This window comes from Triturus cristatus, chromosome 4_1, assembly GCF_964204655.1.
Source record: "Triturus cristatus chromosome 4_1, aTriCri1.1, whole genome shotgun sequence".
NCBI lineage: Eukaryota > Metazoa > Chordata > Amphibia > Caudata > Salamandridae > Triturus > Triturus cristatus.
Window position 1 is genome coordinate 679,937,730 of NC_140585.1, and position 23,271 is coordinate 679,961,000.

Sequence of the window (23,271 nt, forward strand, 5' to 3'; positions counted from 1 at the left end):
TTGGTTGTTTGAGACTCAGATCTGGGCAAAGCTGCAAGAAAACACGGAGGGGGGAGGGCGGGCTGAGTGCTGAAAGGCAAAAAAAACACGGGCATGAAAGTGAAATCGACGGATGGCAATGCGTCCGTGAGACTAACCCTGTGGTGGGGGAGGGACAGTTGTGAGAGGCGCCATGAGGAAACAATCTCTCGGCATGCTGTGGCGGGGGAGCGCATTCCAGGCGGGGGAGCGGACCCTTTGAAGTACGATGCCGAGGCTGTGGCTACACGTGCACACGCCAGTGGGCTGAAGCGCTTCCCCAAACGGATTGCATGGCGGCACGATGCACGTGATTGTGCGCGTGCTCGCCATGCAATCCACTTTTGGGAGCACTTTGAAATGCCCCTCTTACTAGAGTCTCGCATAGCGATTGCATAAACGCAATAGCTAGGCGAGATCTAAAAAACAAAAGACTTTGTGAGGGCGATCAGTAAATAGCAGTTTGTTAAAACAGCAATTGAAATACCACTTTGGCACAAAGTAAATGTATAAGAACACATATTGGCTCCAGTTCAACAACCCAACATCTTGACCTGCATTAAGCAAAACAAAACAGGAGCACAGTCGCAATCAGACCGTATCGCACTATATGCGAATGACGTCCTTTTCTTCATGACTGACCCATGGATCTCAGGACCACGCATCCTACAGATCCTCCGTGTATTTGGGGAGACCACGGGACTTCACACGAACCCCACCAAATCTGTGCTATTCCCAGTGTGTGGGAACCAGGGCTGTGGCACCTGGGCGACGCAGTTGTCTCACACGACGGAAGGCTTCAAGTATTTGGGCATTATTTTGCCACCCTGTTCAAAGATTTCGTGGGCACACAATATTAACCCGCTTGTCACCACTCTAGGAAATGAGACAGAAATATGGTCCTCCCTCCCACTCTCACTGTATGGGCTCTCCGCTATTTTTAAAATGTTCTCCCTACCCAGAATTCTGTATAGATTACAAAACTTCCCCTATAATATACAATGAACTTGGTTTGCATAAATCTATGTCATACACAATAAGTTCCTGTGGAACAGGGGGCGATACGGGTGGCTTTGCATACATGCACACAATCAACATACTGCGGTGGCATTGCAGCGGCAGATGTATATGCATATTATGCGGCCCCCCACTTACTAATTATAAACGACTGGTGGCATAGCTCCCCAACAGACCTATCATTCGCGTTTGAACATGCGGCGATGAAGGACGTCCCCCTTCTTCAACTCCTTTATAGCTCATGGAGCCTAGACTTCTTACCCCCTGCCAGTAGAACAGTGGTCCGGATCTGGCGGTATACGGTCAGGCAGATGGGGTGGCGGGGCCGCCGGACCAAGGCGACTCCACTGTGGTATGGTAAAACCTACACCCTGTGACGGCCCTGCAAGGATCCCGTAAATGGGACCTGGGGGGCATATCCACCTCAGGAGACATAATGCAGGGCACCACACTAAAGTCCTTTCAACGGCTACAAGAAGAATTCCAAATACACAAGACACAATCCTGCAAATATCTCCAGCTGCGCCATGCTTTGAGCCCCCTGACTCGTTCTCTTGATACACCACCCGAATTCCACCCACTTGAAGGCCGCCTTTTAATGGGAGACCTAGGAGCACATACAATCCGCCAGATCTATTAAACACTGACAATGCACACCCGCACAACAATACACAAGACTAGGAATGCATGGCAGGATGACAAAGCAGATCTGACAGATGATGACTGGGCTGAAGCCATAGCTAGCTCCTGGGGTGTGGCAGTGTCATCACGCTACAGCCTCATACAATTTAAGTATATACATTGTGCATACTATACGCAATCCCGACTCTGGAGGATGGGTTTGATCCAATCCCCCATGTGCCTGTGATGCGAGAGGGAGGAGGGGACTTTCCTGCATACAGTTTGAAGCTGTTTAGCACTACAGCCGTTTTGGCGGAGGGTCTCGTCCAGTCTAAGGGATATATTATCATAGAATCTCCTGTTTGACCCAAAAGTTTTCCTCCTCCACAGTACCAACGGGATAGGTCGGAACAGGTACAAGCAGCATTTACTCTTTCTAGCTCTCACTATCGCTATGCATGACATCGCTCAGCTGTGGAAGGGGACGTTCCCTCCAACAATGGGTGGATGGAGAAAAGCAATAGACAGATGTATGGGTGCAGAGATTGCAGTGTTTCAGGCCCGAGGCTCCCCCCAGAAGCACAGGAAAATATGGTCCCGTTGGGCGCTATATCGTGGCATAGATTTACCTCCCCTTCCATCTCTAGACCCCTGACGGTAAATGTCTTCACACATTAATGACTATTGAACAATTCATATTACAATATATCACCTTTTGTGCCTACATTCCGGTAACCTCTTTACAACTTCTGGGAGCTGGGACTGTCAGTGCTATGTTCTTGTTGATATACCTGCAAGTTATGCAGGAGTTACAATTATGTATATGCAATGGTACCTTTGATTTATTTTGTCTTCAAAATGTGAATGCAGGGCCATGGCCCGGACTGTACCATGTACATTTTTTTATTTTTTTTAAACAGGAGCACAAAAGGGACAATGTAACCATTCAGAAAATGCATGACCTTGATAACAGTCCATTCAACAAATTGTCAACCATGAAAAACAAAAGAGCCAATGGCCGACTGAAATCTCACGCCCTGTACTACGCTTGAAGAATAGACACATGGTTGTGTTGTCCAAGTGTAAGCAGAGATGCTGCCTCAATTGGGAGCTGAAATGGTCCACTTGAAGCACCTGCGCCGCCCACACGTGCGTCAGGGAAGTGTAATGTCATGGGGGAAGCTGTGAGAGAAAGTTACAAGCTGTATGGTATTATATTTTAATATACTATCTAGTCGACTGTATCAGTATTTATGACATTTTAAATGCACAAATAGATTTTAATGCGTCAAATTAAAAAATGCCTTACAAACATTCAATGAAACAACAGTGTGAAGAAAACAAGCCAGCGCAGTGTTTAGTGCTCGCCGCAATGGTATGTGTGCGGACTGGACTGTCACAGTTTGGGATTTCTATAGGATGACTCTTTCTTATGCTTTCGAGGTTAGTAGAAGGAGTGTTATTAGGCTGGGTGACAGGGTGTGAGTTATCTGTGGTCAGCAGTAGGAAAGGACTGTCGTGGTACAACGCAGTAAACAAACCAGCATTCCCAAAACCTGCAGGATATGCACACCGAGGCCCAGCGACAATGGAGATATAAGCATGCCTATGCTAAGCATTTACATATACAGAGCAATCAACATACCAGGTGTTCGTGTTCACAAAGCAACACACCACAGACTTCCATTCAGATCAACCAACACTCGCACACATTCGCACACATGCACACACATGCGCACACACGGAGCTCACAAAAACAAAGCCAGAGAGCTAGATTTAAAGATGGACAGAGAAACAGAAGGGCGGACATATGGATGCAAGCTTTATTTACGTTTAATCTGCAGCCCTTCTGGAGAGGAAATCCAAATCTCTATCCTGCCCGAAAGGCGCACCAAGGGATTTATTTATGTTTATTTTTATACAGCGCGGACATACCCAGAGGTGTTAGAGCGCTTTACAATAAGACCGGTTTCATTACAAGATACAAGAAACCAGTTGCTAGTTACAATTATTACAAAAGGCACAAAGTGGAGGGTGGCAAATCCCAGTATAACTTAAAAGCTGCTGCTGAGTGATGGTGGCGGGCTCAGCAGTCACTCATGGTTGGCAAGAGATTGGGCACGCATCCAGGAAAGGTGCAAATGATTGTTACAGAACAATTCTGCAGGTATACTTCTAGAACTAGCTGGCAGAATACGCGCCAATAAAGGGGAGGCTCGGGGGTAACGCTGTAAAATACTTTCATGAAAAAGGTGGAGAATGTGTGATAGAGCCTCATTGCAGGAGGGCCAGAAACACAATAAATTCAATTATTTCAAACGGTGCCTATATATAAAGACACGTGGGGAGAATTCTAATAATGGGAATTGTATTTTAAAGACAGACAAGAAATGAGAACTGAATGACATTCTCTAGTTTCTATAGGTTTATGAGTGATCACTAGTTCCTCCAGGTCCTCGAAAAAGCTGTCTTGTACCCTTAAAGAAATAAATGACTACAAAATAGCCAGGGAGGCTGCTAGATCGAGAGTAAATTGGTACTGGTGCGACTCAAGCTTCGGATAGAGGAAAACATATTTGAGGCATGCAAAGTCTAAAGGCCATTCAACCCCTGTCCTCTCCTAGAAGCAGTTGCACACACTGAATGATGGAAGATATAGGCATGAGTGACCACTAATCCTTGCTCTCATCGGAATATTCACCTGAAGGTAACAGAGGGTACTCTGCATCAGTGGCGGCTCCTACGCTAAGGCGGAGAAGAGTCCCACTGCTATTTAAGCAGTGCACAAAAGAAAAAGAAAACGATAATAACAGGACGTTGATATCATTTTATTTTTCTATGTGGCACTCAGAGCCAGGTAGGGCAAGGCTGGGCTCCGTGATGCCAAGCAGAGTGAGGAGTGATTTGCACTCCTCTAAGTGCACATGAAAGATCGGCCGGCCCTCTGGGGCCGGCCAAACCATCATGCGCATTTGGCATGTTCACTATTGGGCTGTGTTGCACAGCCCAGTGGAGAATAAGCCCCGCCTCCCAAGGCACTGCCTGATCGTCCAAACAGGACGCTCAGACAAATCAGAATGCTGCTTCTGTAGTGTTATGATTGGCTGGGAGAGCCCGGAAGCCTGAGTGCTTCTGGTGCTGTAGCAAACCTGAAGAAGACGGAGAAGAGGCGGCAGCAGCAAAGGATAGGATAAGCAATTTTTTATCTGAGCCAGCCGCCACTGCTCTGCATACCCTTTATGACCTAGCCGTTTTGCTAAACCAATGTAATTCAACAATTGCATCTCTATTAGGCTTACATTCTTCACATATAGGGTTGATCGATCACTAACTAGGGAGGTCTACCAAACAGCAAACGTGCAACCTTGGGCATTCCTTTTATAAATCTTTTATTATTTGCAGCGTCGGGTGTTCATTCCATGGATTTTTCTTTTTTATATAACTTTCTAAGGAATAAATGTGTTTTGGCATTTTGCACCTAAGTAGACTTTAAAATTCTTTCAGTGTGCTGGGCTATCAAATATTTTCATTAGCTTGTGTTTCTTTATATCCACAACACAGTCTGGGTTATATACAGCTGTGACAAAAGTTTTGAAATGTGTGGCTTTTTACTGTGACTAGGCAAGGCCTTTTCATGCCAAACCAGAAGTTTGTTTTGGCTTCTACCATCCCCAAAGAAAACAGCATATCGTATGCCATTCAACAAACTTTATTTCGGTCAATATAGACCATAAAAAGTAGATGATACAAATACATACATTTGAGCAATATTAAACATTCATCAAAGACAGATTATAAAAGAATATCGTATGCAAACTAAGCCTATGGGAAAAGTAAGCAGCATTTGCGGTAACACATTCAGATACAAAATCACACTTCTGCGTAACATGAGAAGGAGTGTGGAAACACACATCATATTTAGGGCCAAAACAATGTTTGCTCGTAAAATCACACTTGTATGCAAATAACTGCTGATGCAGCATCAACATGGTTGTAGAAATGCTTTTTTTTAAAAGAATAGTCAGGGATTTGGGTACCTGAGAGTAAAATATTCCCCACTCATTCCTACACATACTAGATTTGAGGTGGGTACCCAAGTGTTAGAGCGTTTTATGGAATTTATTGAACTGGTTGCCAAATAAATAACGTTTATAACACTGAGGTCTCAAATATAGGTATCACATAAAAAATGTGACGTTCCACAAAACCAGCCAACACCAGAAAGAGCCTGGAGCTCACTCACCCGTCTTAAGAGTCCGAAGAAGGAGAGGACAATAATGAAGTGGCTCAAAAGGAGCGCACATCAGATAGGTTAACACCAGGTTCAAGTCCCACTGAGGTATTACGAAAGGGACATGAGGAAACATACAAGTAATGCCTTTAAAGAATCGAGCAACAACAGGGGACTTGAAAAGAGAAGGCTGATCAGGAAGCCGTAAGAAAGCAGAAACAGCTGAACGATATCCCTTGAGGGTGCCCAGAGCAGAGCCCTGCTGGGCCAGGGAAAGAAGAAAGAGGAGAACTTCTGAAAGAGGGGCGGAAAGGGGATCCACAGCACCATGCCACAAATTTGTTCCACCTGCAGGCGTATACCGTTTTAGTGGAGGGACGCCTGGCTGCCAGAATGACATCATAGACTTCAGGAGGCAAGTCAAATGGCATGAACGGTCGTCGCTCAATCTCCCCGTATGGAGGTGGAGGCTGGACAGGTTCGGGTGGAGGACCGTCCCCTGCTGCTGTGACAGAAGGTCCTCCTGTAGAGGCAGGCGAATCGGGGGATCGATTGATAGACTGAGTAGCTCGGGATACCAGTATCTTCGTGCCCAATCCGGAGCCACAAGGATGACATGGGCCCGGTCGCGCCTGATCTTCTTCAGCACTCTGGGCAGAAGTGGTATGGGCGGAAAGGCGTACAACAGACCGCAACTCCACTCGCGACGAAAAGCGTCTCCGAGCGAGTGCCGCCTTGGAAATTCCAACACGCAGAACTGATGACATTGCGCATTCTCTTTGGTGGCGAATAGATCTAACCAAGGCTCTCCCCACTGCCGAAAGAGGCCTTGCGCCACGTTCGAGTTCAGACGCCATTCGTGATCCATCATGCACCGGCGGCCGAGTTCGTCCGCCCTGGCGTTCAGAGAGCCCGCCAGGTGTTGAACCACCAGGGTGATGCCCTGATGTTCCAGCCATGTCCAGAGGAGCAGAGCCTCCTGACAAAGGGTCCACTACCCCACCCCGCCCTGTTTGTTGCAATACCACATGGCGGTGGTGTTGTCGGTGAACATCTGCACTACACTTCCCCGAACAGAGGGAAGGAATGCCTTCAGTGCAAGCCGGATCGCCCGCAGCTCCAATAGGTTGATATGGAGCTGGGAATCCGCCGGAGACCAGAGGCCTCTGATCTCCGCCTCTCTCATGTGGCCCCCCCCATCCCAGGAGGTACGCATCCGTCACCACTATGTGCTCCGGTTGGGGTAGGGAGAGGGATCTGCCACTGACCCAATCGCGGTCCGTGAGCCACCACTGCAACTGCCTTGCAGTGCCCTCCGAGATCAGGACGTGGTCGAACAGGTTGCCCCGATGTTGAGCCCACTGGAACTTCAGGTCCCACTGCAGAGCCCGCATCCGCCACCTGGCGTGATGTACCAGCAGGATGCAGGAGGCCATCAAACCCAGCAGCCACAGCACCAACCTGACCAAAACTCGGGATAAAGGCTGAAAGATCGGAATCAGAGCCTGAATATCCTGAACCCGCTGTTCCGGAGGATTGATCCGAAACTTCACCGAGTCCAGAACCGCTCCGATGAAAAGGAGCTTCTGGGAGGGACTCAGATGTGACTTCGGCATGTTGATGGAGAACCCCAGCAAATGCAGGAGGTCGGCCGTAGTCTGGAGGTGGAAGACGACTGCCTGGGGCGAGCCTGCCTTTAACAACCAGTCGTCGAGATAGGGGAAGACTGGAACCCCTAATCTGCGCAGATGAGCTGCGACCACCGCCATCACTTTCGTGAACACCCGAGAGGCACTGGTGAGGCCGAAGGGGAGCACGGTAAACTGAAAGTGCTTGTGTACTTCCGTGAACCGCAGGTAACGCCGGTGGGCCGGCAGGACGGAGATGTGGAAATATGCGTCCTGCAAGTCCAACGCTACCATCCAGTCTCCAGGATCTAGGGCAGCCAGAACCTGAGCTAAGGTGAGCATCTTGAACTTCTCCTTCCGGAGGAAGGCGTTGACGCTCCTGAGGTCCAAGATAGGACATAGACCCCCTTTGCCCTTCTTGGAAACCAAAAAGTAGTGGGAATAACAACCCTGTCCTACTTCTGGGCCAGGAACGCGCTCGATGGCCCCCTTGGCCAAGAGGGCCGTAACTTCCTCCTGCAGAAGTTGCAAGTGATCCCCGAACATGCGGCGGTACTGCGGTGGCATGGCTGGAGGGGGTCGCCTCGAAGGGTAGGGAGTAGCCCCTTCGGATGATTTGCAGCACCCACCTGTCTGACGTGATGGTACGCAAGTGGAGCAGGTGATGGCGAACCCTGCCTCCCACTGGCGTGAAATGGGCCTGAAAGCTCGGACTAGGAAGGCTTTGAGGCAGATGCGGGCTGACCGGCTCTCTGTCCCCCTGCTCCGCCTTGGCGGAATCCACATCCACGACAGCGTTGAGGCTGGTTCTACGGCCTGTGGCTAGACGGACGTGTGGGGGTGCCCCTTCCTTGGCCACGAAAGGGGCAAAAAGCGGAAGTTTGCGGGCGCGGGGCCGAGAGAGTAGCCCTGGAGTCCTTAAAGCGCTCCAGCGCACTATCCGCTTTGTCGCCAAAAAGGTGACGGCCATCAAAGGGCATGTCCATGAGGGTGCTCTGGACATCCCCGGGGAAATTTGTGGATCTTAGCCAGGCGTGGCGACGAATCGCCACCGTCGTCGCAATCGCCCTACCCAGCGAGTCTGTGGTGTCAAGCCCACATCGCATAGAGTACCGTGCTGCATCCCGCCCCTCAGCAAGAGCCTGGGCGAGCCTTGTCCGGGCCTCCTCCGGACACTGGGGCAGCACGTCCGCCACAGTATCCCACAAGGAGTGGGTGTAACGGTCCAAAAGGCACGCGGTGTTGATAGACCGCAACCCCAAACTAAGGGAGGAAAACAGCTTCTCCCCAAACTGTTCCAACCTTTAGGATTCCCGATCCGGAGGAGCGGACGGGAAGGCAGTCTGGGACGTAGAGGCCTGGATAACCAGGCTCTCAGGGGTGGGGTGCACCGACAAAGCTGGGGTCGCCCGGTGCAGGGCGGTGGCGCCTGGTCACGTTCCGGTCCGGTCCACTGGAGTGACTGTGGAGGGCTTGGACCAGGTGCCCATCATAACATCAGTCAGTGCTTCATTGAACTGCAGTAGAGGCTCCAAAGAGCTTACTGGTGGTTTAAGCACTTCAGTAAGGAGGTTAGTCCTCACGGCCACTGCAGGCAGCTCCAGATGAAGGGCTTCGGCAGCCCTGCGCAGCACCACAGAATAGGTAGCACCCTCCTCTGTAGCCATGGAGGGAGGAGATGAAGCCAGTGTCAGGGGAGGTGTCGAGACCACTGGCATCCCCCAGCTCTTCTGCCCAGTCCTGATCAAACTGGCACTGCTGTGCCAGAGGGTCCTCAGACCCCTCCCAGTCGTCCCCGTCATCCAACTCCTGGTAGACAGGCTGAAAGGTCGGAGCCAGGCGGTAGATGAATTGCTCATCCATTGGCGCCGGAGATGGCGCCGGGCGGCGCCGCTCCGACACCGGACCCAGACTGAACCTGGGGACGACGTCATCCGTAGACGGCGCGGGGGGCGGCACCATAGTGGTTGGTGCTGGTGGAGGGGTCATGAGATCAACCGGCGTCGACCGGGATCCAGGCCTGGATCCCACGGGGGCCTGCGGCGTCGGGACCGAAGTAGACGACGGCACCGGGCCGGAGCCACCAGCTCGCTAGGCCTCCCAGTCAGGCCTGCGGGGCCCGAAGGCACGCCGGCAGGCCGCGACGGTGGAGCGAGACTCCTCATGGCCACGAGGAAGTCCCGGATCTCGGCCTGAGTCGCATTAGGCCCAGGGACCGGAGGGTATGGGGCCAGATGCGACTCCTGGGGCTCAGACGGAACCGCGCGGGTGGTGCCACCCGAACCCTCAGCCGAGTCGCGCAACCGGCGAGGGGAGTCAGAAGAGCGATGTCGCCTCTTCGACTACAGTGCCTCTACTTACCTGAATGCGAGGACTTCAAACCCGACAAGCAGTGATGGCTGCGGCTCCGCGACCACTCCCTCGACCTCCTCCTCGACTGGGACCTGGAACGGCACGGAGCTGACTGCCGGATCTCGAGGAGCTTGCGGGACCGCTCCCGCCTAGCCTTCGAGGTCAAGGCCCGGCAGTCGGGGCACGACTCGGCATCATTGTCGGCCCCAAGGCAGTAGAGACACTGACGGTGGTGATCCATAACCGACATCAGTCGGTGACAGGCGTCGCACGGCTTGAAACCGGGCATCCCTACCGGCACCAGGAGTCGAGGTCGACTCGAAAGAGGAACCAAAAAAGTCCAAAAAGTTTAGTCAAAAAGTGACTAAAGGGTATGCTCTTCCTGGATCTGCGCTTACTGGCGCGGAAAAAAGAAGAACTGACGTCAGGGCGCAAGGGCGGCGTCTAAGTACTCCGACGACGTCATCCCGGCGATCACAATGCCGACAACAGACGTGGAGCCGCAGACGACGCCTAGCGACACGCAAGGGTATTGCTGAAGAAAAATCTTTCAGGATCCAGCCAGACACCTGGGGATATTCTAAGGTAAGGAATCTAACTAACGTGTTTCTTTCAGATAAAACCATCACAATTTGCCTACAAAGAACGAGTTAAGATTTTGCTCTGTAACTTGTTCTTAAATCAGAGGCTAACGGTCTTTCATTTTCCTCATAGTCTCAACAGTATTTTTATGCTACTATTCATAAAAATAAATGATTTTAAATCATATAAATCCTTTAAAATAACATACCCATAAAATTACACATCCGTAAATCCAACACAATCCCTTAACATCTGGACATACAGTTCGAAGAGGATATTACCCAGGTAATCCACAGTATGCCTAGTGGAAAGGCTCCCGGCCCAGATGGCCGGGGTAGTCTATTTTATAAAGAATATGCGAACATCCTTGCTCCATACCTCAGGTCCATGAACAAGGAAACCCAGAGCCCTGGAGAATTACCCCCATCAATACGTTAGTCACTCATAACTTGATTAAAAGGCTACTTCATGCTACTCATATCGACCATTGTCGAGGCAGCCAGGTAAGCAATTTCATGTTGAAATTGTTCAGAATGTTTTGGTTCAAGACCAATTTGAACACCAATTTAAGAAACAGTGCTGCTAAGTTAAGAAACTACTACCACTTGGTAGTCCAGCGCTCCTTCCTCCTCAGCTTGCCTCCAGAACTCTGTTAGTAAGCTGCACAATGATGGTCACCCTTTGTTCCAGCCTCGTGGTCTTGCCTCTTCTTGTTCTACACGAGTATTGTGTCCACTTGAAAGGATTTCTCCTCTGAACCTTTGTCAAGAGAGGCCACTAGCCAGCTGGATATAAAAGAACAAGGGTCTGCACCTTCTGCTTACGGAAGAGATACAGGGAGGAGGGTGGGTATCATGGCCGGCTACACTCCAACCTAGTTTTCCAATATTTCTCTCATGAGGGTCAGTGCTCTACTCTCTCTAACGATTGATTATGCTTCACCCTTCCATTTTGCTAAGAGCTTGCTGACTCTCCAGAATCTAGATCCTTCACACTTTAGCTTCCATCACCTCCTCCAATGTGATCACTCACCCACTTAACTTGTTTATCTGGCCATTTGCAAGGCACATCCCATATTTAAACTACTTTTAACTTTTATTATTCAAAATCGGTTGTACTGGCTAGCACAGTCATGGTCTACGATTAACTAAGGAATCTAACGAAGCTGGAATAAAAGTATGCAATGTAAAGTAAATACACAGTTAGCAACAACCATCTTTACCCAACAGTATTCTGAAATTTAAAGCCATTACAATTCTTTTTGAATTAGCAAAACTACAGCGATAATGTATCAATAATTCAGATTAGAATATATAATGCAGTATGCTCCCAACTAAATGTATTTTGAGCTTTGAGGGGATTGCATCAACCACAAAGAGGCATCTGGCTGTTCTTTTTGCTACACTGAACATATTTTATTTTTTCCACCCGGTTATGTTTATATATGATCAGTCTGTAGCCTATTGGGGGATTGTAAGGCGGATGATCTGACTGCAGTAACTGGTGTGACATATTTCTAGTAGGCACTGTGTCTGTTTTCCTATATCCGTCTGTCACAGATCCAAGTCTCACCGACCTGCACCAGAACTCCAGGCGGATAGAACAACATTTGCATCAACCAAGACATTGGCAGGTGTGTCAGATTTGTGAATTATGCAAAATGTCCTCCGGGAGCTGCAGCTTATGGGGATCACTGCACTGATCTACGTCAGCCCTGACCTAAAATGAACTGGCATATTAAAAGGAAAACAGCTAATCACCCAGAACGCTCCAATGCCTCCTGTTCCAAATAGTCCAAGCTAATTGAAATATTCACATGTCACATTAGGCCAAGAGGCTGAGAAGGGTCAAGAAATTGTGTGTACCTGATTGTTTGTCACCCGAAACTGCACAAAATGACAAGCATTGGTTTTGAGTTATGGAAATTGTGTTCAAATATAAAATGTTAGAATTCAGCCCCAGAGAGCCTCAAGGCTACTAGGTTTAAAAATAAAAAAAACCTGTCCAGTTTAAATTAATCACTAACACATGTACCGAGATGGGAACAGCTTGTTAGCGGCTGCCTATGTGGTGAAGGAGATATTGGTTACAGCGTGTTCCAGTGGGAATGTGAACTCAATAGATAAACTCGGTTTTGTTGCCTGTGACGAGATGTCCTAGATATAAACTGAAAGCTGTAACAAATTAGTCTCAAGGTATTTCGCTTACGAAATCAGTACAAATAAAGCCATTGTCTCCAAATTTAGCTTTACAACTAAGGGGTCCACCATGATTCTTTACAGGGAGATTTCTATACCTTGGAGAGACACCTCTTATGGTCGGGGGCAAGGTGCCTCCATAAAGTATGAAGATGCGAAACTGGGTAACTCTGTGCTTAATTTGTAGGACAATAGGTGGTCAATGTGAGGCAGGTTTTACTGGCAAAATAAGAGCAATAGACATTTAACCAACAAGTCAACTTGCCGACACGTCCAATCCAGAAAGTAAGAGGTGTGCCTTAAATAAAATCTGTTCCTACAATACCCCTTGCACCACATTACACATTACAGTGATGGGCCAAATTGTTAATTTTTTCATAACATTCTGTGAGATTACCGTTTACGTGAATGTATGAAATGAGGTTTGCTGGTATCTTGTGTAAAGTTTACACACGCGTAAAAATACAAGTTACCTCCAAGAAACTTCATTTTTAGCAGGACATGCCTTTTCAGCAACATATCTTCTGCTCCCACAAACATAAATCATGAAAATTGTGCAATGTTAATTTTCATGAATATTTCAAATTAAACAAATTTAGCTATCTGCTAATTCCACGAGTGTATACTATATTTCACCCAGGCCTAATTACCACACCATCTGTGCTGCAACACTGTCAATTATTTGCGAATAATCACCATTCAAAAAGCATAGTCTTCTTGCAAGATTACAAGGTCAAACAAGCATTGGCATAGCCAATAGGTCTCGCCTTTGGGACCTTATGTGTTTAGCCATGCAACAGTTTCATAACTAAATACTTAGAAGGTCCCAAAAGCGAGACCTATTGGCTATGCAAAGCGGCCGTGCGGCCACGAAAGTGATCGCGATCACGATCAAACATCAAAGCGGCCGCGAAAGTGAAAGTTATCGCGGTAAAGTGCGGTGCGCGCACCCGCGCACATGCACTGTAGCTCTAGGCTGGCCTGGTAGCACTTTTTGGAGCCCTCTCAAAAAGTCTCGCCAGACCAGCGCATGCGCTGGGTCAGGCGAGACCTAAAAACCGAGGATGGCTGCCGACAGATTGCTAAAAGCCAGGTCATAATATTAAATGTATTCATTTTCATTTAAGCATAGTTGGCATCAGTACCTTGTAAAAATGATAAACGAATCATTAAAAAGACCATTCTGCATTTAGGTTCTTGTGCAGATATCCATTTTGCATTTTGTTTTTCTGCTTTAGTCTTCAGACTTTTGTTGCAACCTTGTGTGCGGCACAATGGTTGGTCATTAAAATGTAAGCCAGTGGCACAAGGTTGTTGGTGCAGGACAATTCACACTCTGCGCCGCACTCTGTAACCACAGATAATGATTGATGTTTGTCGCATTGTTATGTATGTCTTGTCTCAATTTCTTTTCAGATAATTTGTTTTAGGTACAAATTGTAAGTTACAAATCCACCCTCACTTACGCACACCTTAGGGTGTGTGCTTGCGCTACATATGCTTAGGGTCGCTTTCAGCCCTAGCAGCACTGGTCCTGAAGAAAGCCTCCTGACACAGAATTGATTGGCTGAAAACATGTAGACCATTTCACTTTCTTTGGATGTGTGAGATCATTTTTTCTCTTCCACATCCACACTTGATTTTAATCCTGCCCCAGGAACTCTTTATTAAAATTATCCTGACCGAGTATCCTGGAGTTAGTTTTAAGGTTTACACCCACTAAAACTCACTTGTTTACCCCAAATAATACAGCTCCGCTGTATCAGGTGTCGCAGCACACCTAGGAGGCATTCGGCCCCCTAGGAGGGAACCCAATAATGAAGTATGCCACCAACTAGGTTAAAACACCTAATAAGTTTTCCCTCTAGGACACAACAAATTGACTAACATGATGCTGGACAATTGAGATTTCATTTAGCTTGGTCTTTTTGTTCATCATAAGTACCTAGGGGAGAAGGTTGAGCTTCGTTGTTCCTCACTGTCTTGTTTTTGTTTGGAATAATTTTGTTTGAAATGTTAATCTTTTGTGTGGTAATCCACCATATTTGACCCTCTTTTTCTAAACACATTTTTGCTAGCCAGCGGACCCTGGGATGTTTACTCCTGCTAACCGGCAGTAAAGTGCCTTTATGCCCCCCTTCTCTTAACATGTTATAACTGGCATACCCTTAACTGGCACATTTAATGTACTTCTACATGCCTAGTATATGGTACTACTTGTACCAAGGGCCTGTAAATTAAATGCTACTAGTGGTCTACAGAACGTTTGTGCATAAAAATATAGTACCACTGTAAAACATGTTTCCAGGCCTGCCAATGCAGCCTGGGTGTGCAGTCTTTTACTGTCATTTTATCCTGGCAAAATAAACATTTTGCCAGGGCTAAACCTTCCTTTTTAATACTAATAAATCACCCTCAATGGTAGGCACTAAGTGACCATAGGGCTGGGTGCATGGTATTTATAAAGTAGGAGATGTACATATAATATTTTACATGTCCACGGACCCTCCTGCTGAACTCTGTTGGAGTGCGTGCTAAATCCTGAAGGTGCCCCCCCCAGGTTCTAAACCCTTCGCTTGTGTGAGAGTATATTCCTCATGTTCCCAAACAGCAAGAAGTGGGACTGAAGCGGTTGTCATCGAACCTCAAGTCGGCCTCAACTTGCCGGTTTACCCCACTGAAGTCGATTCCGACTTAGAGAAAAGTTTAAGTTTGAACGTAGATTGCTTCATCAGGACCGATGCTAATCACCATCTAGGTATTCCTGGACACAGACTTTAGCCCCTCGACGTTTCTCGCCTTAGTCAAAGACTGCATCGGGGCTCTGCGCTTCAACAATCTATCATCGTTGAGGCCCATTTAGGTCTAAGGTCTAGCTTGCCCTGCCAAGGACGCATCGACGACCACCTTTTTCTCCATAAAAGTTTCTAAATAAGAAAGTAAACTTTTCAGCGGGATGAACCCGGTTTCTGTATCAAACTGGCATTCAATTGCAGTCGGCCTTAACTTTTAACTTTCTCCCATTCAAGCGTGACAGGATAACAATAGTTGGGGTTTTATGCGTTTTGGTGCTATTTTAAATTGAAACTTAAAAAAATTCATATTCCCGATTCTACTTATTAGATTGTCGTCGTTTGGTAGTATTTTATGAAACTATTCTCAATTTTTCAAAATAGTTAAGAGATATTTCTTGTGCAGTTTTTTCACTTTATTACTATTCAAAGACTGCATAAATACTTTACGCATTACCCCAAAGTTAAGCTTGACTGCGTTTTGCCAAGTTACCAAAGGGTTAAACACAAAGTTTAGAGACTTTTGCCGTTCACCCCAATAAGGATTGTGATTATTATTTGAGCTGGGGTCTCACCCGCTTCAACTAATTCTCTCATTTCTTTAAATGTTTGTATCCAGTTTCCGGGTGTCTTGCATTCCATGCATGCATCCTGGTTGGTACAGAGCTCATAAGAGCATTCCATCGGTTGGAGACAGGAAGTCAATTCCTCATACTTGGCTTATTCTTGAGCACAGCTTTGTTCTTCATGAATTCTGGAACCTTGTTCTAAGTGTTGTGTGAAAGATTCAGAGGCATGTGTATTCCGTACCTAACTTCCTGATGGTGCACATTTAAAAAAAAACACTAATATTTGGAGTGCAAGTATTACTTCATTTTAAAGAAGGTATAGGCTGAGCACACCCAATGTGGGTCACAGAGCTATATTAACACTTTATCTTTCCGATTTAGCAACAATGCGTGGATTGAAGGAAAGGCTCACCAAGGTACAACAATTCAAGTAGACAAAACAGAATAACATTCAAATTGCTATATTGCATTGTACTGGTATTTAAATAATACTTTTCATACTACAAGAGCACTAGTTTTTGTGCATTATTATGCTTATGTTGTACAAGAAAACGTGAAAAAGTCGTACCCGTTAAGATGATGAAACAGAGCATGTGTTTAGTTACGTTGTTAGTATTTGTGCACTGAACAGTTGCCTTTAATACAAAATGTTAGGCTCATGGTATGGCCAAAAATGAATGTGCTTACTTTTGCAGAGCTTGAGCACTACACTAACGAAACCCATTACAATGATTTATACAATAATAATGACAGTATCAATACTTACCAAAATAAGTCCTGAGATTAAGGATGACGTGCCAGTCAGGGCAACATAGAACTTGGGAGTTAAAGTGTTCAAAAACATGCTCACTGCAAAGAAAATAAGAAAGAAATTAGACATTTCAAGAGCCCTTGAACACTGCGGAGGGAATACTGAACATTTGCACTACACAATAGAAGCAAGTCAATAAATTAACAGATTCACTTAAATGGTGGCGCAAGCAGGATTTTGACTCTGGAGAGTCGGCATTTCTAGAAACTCTAGATCGTCATATTTCTGAATTATATAACAAGAGAGGTGATCTAATCCCCCGGCTTCGAAAGCAATGGGAGAGTCTTGTACTGCACCCAATGCATACATGCCAACATTTCGAACCAGGAAAGAGGGGACAGTAAAAACGAATTGAGGCAATTTAATTTCCCCAATGACGAACATTGGAAAGGGCAATTTTAGGCGGGAGATAGCTAAAATAAAGGCATTCTGGATTTTAAAAATAACGAAAGTCTCCCGCCTGAATTAGATTTTCTGGCACGTATGACAATAGGTGAAACCCTTTGCAGCAGCAGGTCAGCGCGTTGGCTGTAGCTCTGCAGACAGGAGGTTCATTTCCAAGGCCATTTGTTAAATGGACACAAGGACAGTTTATTAAGAAGAAACAATTTTTTTTAATGAAGCACTCCATGATTATCCTACCACTGGCTCATTATGCTGTTTCAAAGGCTGATGAAGGCTTGCTCTCACGAGCCACCCACCTGGACATAGGGAAAAACATCAATTCGAGCTGTGTTTGTAAAGATATTGTCAGATTCTGGTAATTTGATGACGCTAAGAGGTGGATTCATTCAAGATAGCTAAGAAGGAGAGGGATAAACTAAAAATACTAACTTCCTCTTCCTTTAACAAATGAGAAACAGCCCCTTGCTTTGTATGCTGGAAATCTCCAATTAAAGTCTGCCAGGAAGGAGCTGATCCGCGAGATCAAGTTAACAGTAACCAGTACCACTATTAAGGACTAGACAACAAGGAACCGATTTTGCACTTTCCTATTAATGAACACAAAACAAATAGATGCATGACTTTATAAAATAAAGCAGCAGTGAGTGACCGAACTCGTCTGTTAGTCACAAAGCGGGCAAAGAGGGTCAGAAGTTCCCCACTGCTCTTCCTGGCGGTCTTTTTGTCTTTGCTCTGCACCTACATTGTATTATGGATATGGGCGCAAAGTGTTTTGTTCATTAGCATGGGGATGAACCCCCATGAAGATGAGGGAACGCCCCCTAGGATCATGCTCTTGACTAACTATTCTAACCTCACAGTGAGAGTTGCCCTTCATCGCTGCAAGTCCAATTAATTTGGACTTTAGAGGGGCACCAGGCAAGAGTGTCCCCTCTCGACACTTTTGTTTGCCCCCTTTATATAACCCCTTGCCTGCCATAGCAGACAATCCAAAGACGTCGTGGGCATAAGGAGGTCACTCTCTATTCTAACAATGTTCTTCTCACCCTAGGCTCTCTATCCCTCAGGCAGTGTTTCGCCTCTTGCAATCATTCAAGCTAGTTTCATGATATAAAGTCACCTATGAGAAGTTGGATACCTTAACTGTATCTCTTCCACAGGGTGAGGCTGAAAAATTGGCAAAATCCCTCTCATTCTGAAGGACTAAGTAGCACATTGAGTGCCTCAGACGAAATGCACTCAATGTCATAAAGCCCCATTTGAAGCCAATTCCCACCCCCTCCCCACAGCCCCCTTCCCGATTGCCACTATAAACCGAGATTTTGAAAACTTGAAATTTCCTGGATAGGAAAGATCAACACTACGACGAAAGTTGTCCTGAGACTTTTATATTTGTTTCACTTCTTCTCAATATGGTTTGATAGACTGTAGTACTTGGCCCTTTTTGGCTAAAGTTCCCTAAACTTTTTGCTTTCTCCCTACACCTTTTTCCTGACATGCTGTTACCAACTGAGATGCTTTGGACACTTTGCCACTGCTTAACAGTGTCAAAGTGCAAGTGCTCCCTGTATAAAGTGCAATGGTAATTGGTTGTCCAGTCTTACTAGGAAAGTCCCTAGTAAAGTGCACTATGTGAGCCAGAGCTGGTAATGCAAATTCTACTAGGGGGCCTGCAACACTAATTGTGCCACCCACACAAGTAGCCTTAAAAAGGGAACTCAGGCCTGCCATTGCAGTGCCTGCGCGCAGTTTGTTAAACTGCCATGTTGTTCTGACTAGTGCACTCACTTGCCAGACGGTACCCTTCCCTTTCTATGCACATCAGACACCCCTATGATAGGTCCAGGCTACCCCCTGGGCAGGGTGCAGTGCACGTGAAAGGTAGGACATGTACTAAGGTGTGTACCATGTCCTGACAGTGAAATAATCTCCATTTCATTTTTCAAAGTTGAAAGGCCATCTTGCCCATAGGATAGAATGGAATAGCTGTGTAATCTGTTTTCCAGCCTATCTTCCCAAAGGCTTAAGATGGAAAGGTGAAGTTTAGTGTGCCTAAACTCACAATGTAATAACACATCTTTTTATGAAGGTGGTTTTTGCACTGTGTGTTTAGAAGCCACTCTTTTAGAAGTGGCTGTGTTTTTGTGCTCTAACATTTCTGTGCGTCTCTGCCTAATTGTGGATTGACTCTCTGGATTTGAAAGAGATAGGATCTGGGGAATATCTTGACCTAGGGGAGGAGGTGAGACAGCAACAGGCGTACCTGCATCTGGAGTGTAGGGGAAGGAGTAGCCCCTAGAGGTGAAGAGGCCTGCGTTGCTGCTATAAAATAATTGTCCCATCTCCTGCTGAGTGATTGAGAAACCAGACCCCCACTAATCAAAGGAAGAAGGTGTCACTGGCAGGGAGGCACTCTGAACTGGTTTTAACAGAGGTCAGTGCCCCTGAACACAAAGACTTCAAAGCCATTGAGGGGTATAACTATGAGAGCTGAAGCCCCTGAACTTTGGAGAATGGCTTGACCAAGATTGAACAAGACTGGATCTACTTCGTGGTCAAGAGGAACCTTTGACAAGGAAGAAACAACTGAAGAAAAGGACTGACGCTTGCTGTGTGTTCTGGGGCTGGACTGCAGTTTGCTGTTTTAACCATGGAAAGGCAAAAGGGATTTTGCTATGTGCTGTATCCCCCTGCTTGAAAGGACTTTGCTGTGCTCTGAAGTAACTTATCCCCAAGGGACCGAGGTGAGCTGGTTCCCTGTTGCGGTAAGTCAGGAACACAAAAGTTTCCAGGAGAGCCTTAGCGGCGCTGTGTGCGTGTTGCAGCATGAGACCCTCGTATGAAGTGTCCTGTGATCGTGGGCACCTGGAGCCCGGGGAGGGGGGGGGGGGGGAGAGGGAGGAGGGGGGGGTGTGCGTGTGTGTGTGTGTGTATTGCAGCCTTAACCCTTTGTGAGAATTGTCCAGTTATCGTGTGCACCGGAATCCAAGTGAGTCTCATCGACGCTGTGTGCGTGTGCCTTGTGCTGCGCGAGACCTTCGTGAGGATTGCCTTGTTAACGTGCACCCGGAGTTAAAGTGAGTATTAGCGACACTGTGCGTGTGTTCTTCGTGCAGCCTGAGACCTTTGTGTGGAGTGCCCGGTGATCGTGCACCCGAAGCTCAAGGGAGTCTCAGCGACGTTGTGCGTGTGGCCTCTGGCAGCCTGAGATCTTCGTAGCAGTAGCGGCCCGGACCGGCAGCCCCGAAGGAGCGGAGCCGCCGGCACGAGCCCACCGTTCTCAATTCATAAAGATTGCATCAGAGGCCCAAGTTGCTGGACGAGGAGAGAGCAATTTCGCGCCCCCAGGTAACATGGGTCGACTCCTGGGGTGGGGTGCGGGCTCGGAGGGAGATGCTCTCGGCCTCTCATTCCGGCAGCACGAGCCTCTGCTTCGGTTCGTATCGCAGCCCGTAATGTCAAGGGAGTGGCAGTACCGGGCCGGAGTGCGGAGCTGCACTTTTTGTTATACCATACCCGTGTTGGGGGCAACTGTTGACAGAGGCTGACTGCGAGTCAGAAGGAGTGGCGGAGAGACCGCCTAAGGCACCGTGATCGGTGCCAGAGTGTATTATGCAATATCTTATTTCTGCATAACGGAGTACCTGTTTGTCGTATTACACATTATATCATTTCTGCAAAACGGAGTACCTGATTAGGGTATTGAGCATGGCATTATTCCTGCATAATGAACAACCTGATTAGTGTATTACGCATTGCATTGTTTCTGCATAACAAACTACCTGATTAGTGTATTACGTATTGCCTTATTTCTGCATAACGACGTACCGGATGGTTGTATTACGCATTGCATTATTTTACATTGCAAAGTGCCTGGTGGTTGTATTACGCATTGCATTATTTTTACATTGAAACGTGCCTGATTGTTGCGTTATGCATTGCATTATTGTTACATTGCAAAAGTGCCTGATTCTAGCATTACGAACTGCATAACATGGTATTAGGATTACAGTGGAATGTTTAGAAGTGCTCATTAATATCGTCAGAACTTACAAGGGCTGGCTGGCCTAACAACCAGCCAGGAGAAATATTACACACACTCATATGTTGGATTTATATCGTGTGGTCTTATTGTATATCTTTTTATATAAAATGTATACTCATTTTTATAAAACTCGTGTGGGGTCTATTTGGGGTATCATTGGGTTGCTGTGAGCGTGGTTGCAAATAGTGTACAAATTTGCCTTGAAGATAAGCCTGGATGCTCGTGCCAAGCTACCAAGGGGGTGAGCGGGGGCTATCTCAGAAGGTGACCTTCCTTTCCCTGACGTGGAAACCAAGGTCCCTATTTGGCCTAAAGTACCCACCTCAGCCAACCAGGGATCCCTACTTAAATCATATCCAAAAGCACTTCTCTGGGTTTCTGTTGCGAAACAAACATTGGTAAAGCCAATAGGTCTCATCTATGTGATATCAATGGCTCTGTCAATGTTTTCTTAACTTTTCTGTGCAGCATGGTTGAAAGTAAACAAAAAAAAGCACTAAGATGCTGTAAATGCTGGCTGCATCATAGCACTTTTTTTTCAACCATGATGCTGAACTACATAGTTAAAATTAATTGATAAAGTCAGATATTAGCATTATTTGGCTTTGCCAATTATTTTTAGACTTAAAAACAAGGTTATGAGAGCACTGTGTATTTTTTTGGGCACAGATGTATTTGCATATCACCAAACCTATTAGCATACAGTTAACTATCAGTATGTTGTTAAAACTGTCAGCATTTCCAAGAGGCTATTGGTAAGTTGTTAAGTGTATCCGCATGAGATTAAATGTCTCTGCGTACCACTAAGCTTATTAGCATATCCTTAAGTATATCAGCATAAGAAGATCAAACGCATCAGCGTGTCAATACAAATACCAGGCCCATTAGAACTCGCAGCCTCAACTTTTCAGCACGTCTTTCTCAGGCTCACCAGGCCCTCAATGCATCATAAGGCCATAAAAAAGTAGGCTTTCTAGGAAAGTGTTGACAACTTATCAAGTGTCAGCGTGAAACTCAAAGTGTTGCAGTACCATTAAAAGGATCAGACTGGCATGCCACAGGGTCTTCGTTTCATATATAATATCAGCTTCTCAATGGTAGTATCAGCATAGTATTAAAAGCACTTTTGTGCCTTAAACATATGAGGATGTTGAATAATGTGCCAGAATTCTGTTGAAAGTTTCAGCGTGCATGAGGAGTTTAAAGATTTAGATGTGCTAGCAAGGACATAAAAACTATCAGCGGATACTTAACTATATTACTATGTGCTAAAAACGTATCACGTAGAAAAGGATTTAACAGCATGTTGTCAACAAGCAACGGAGTGGGAGTGACTGGCGGAAGAGACAGCTGCAACAACAAGCAACGAGTGAGGGAGGGAGGAGGTAGGAACGGTGGGGCAACAAGCACTGGGACAGGAAGGACGAGGCAACAAGCAACGGTGCAGGAGGGACAGGCTACAGGAACGGCGAGAAATGATGGAGAAACAGGCAGCTGTGCATGAGGGGGCGGGAGGGACAGACAGGGCAACAAGCAAGGGAGGTAAAAAAAGTACATCAATCCAAGCACAAGCAGCGGAAGAACACTAATAAAGACATTATTTAGTACTTGGTCCACGCTCCTTCGAAGAGACAAGCATATGAAGAGAAAGTGAAACCGGCACACGCCGACCAATGAGAAGAGGGTAAATGAGAGTGACGATGAAGCCAACCAACAGTAAGTAATGGACGGGCTCAAAGACTTTTCTTTTTTAATTAAAGTAATAAAAGATCTTGCAAAAGACAGTGCATGCACGGTCTCAGACAAGACCTAGTAAAAAACCTAGATTACCCTTAGAAGCTTCTAACTCAAGACAGAAGTGATGGAGTCTTGCTCCTCCGAGTATCCCGCACTATGTAGCAGCCGAATTTAGAACAGATGTGGAATGATCTAAAGCGGAATCTGACAAGAACTGGATTCATATAGACCACACAACAGTACGTAGACCACCTGGGATCTAACG

General features: G+C 46.5%; 1 protein-coding gene across 12 annotated transcripts in view; it reads right to left on the reverse strand.

The window, feature by feature from the left end:
* The window catches only part of ST7 (suppression of tumorigenicity 7), a 614,758-nt gene that overhangs the window by 266,919 nt on the left and 324,568 nt on the right, over nucleotides 1-23,271 (reverse strand). For all 12 annotated transcript variants that reach the window (XM_085653135.1, XM_085653132.1, XM_085653133.1 and 9 more), the window contains exon 2: nucleotides 16,775-16,857. In XM_085653135.1, coding sequence (XP_085509261.1) covers nucleotides 16,775-16,857 — 83 coding nt within the window. The remainder of the gene's footprint in view (nucleotides 1-16,774; nucleotides 16,858-23,271) is intronic.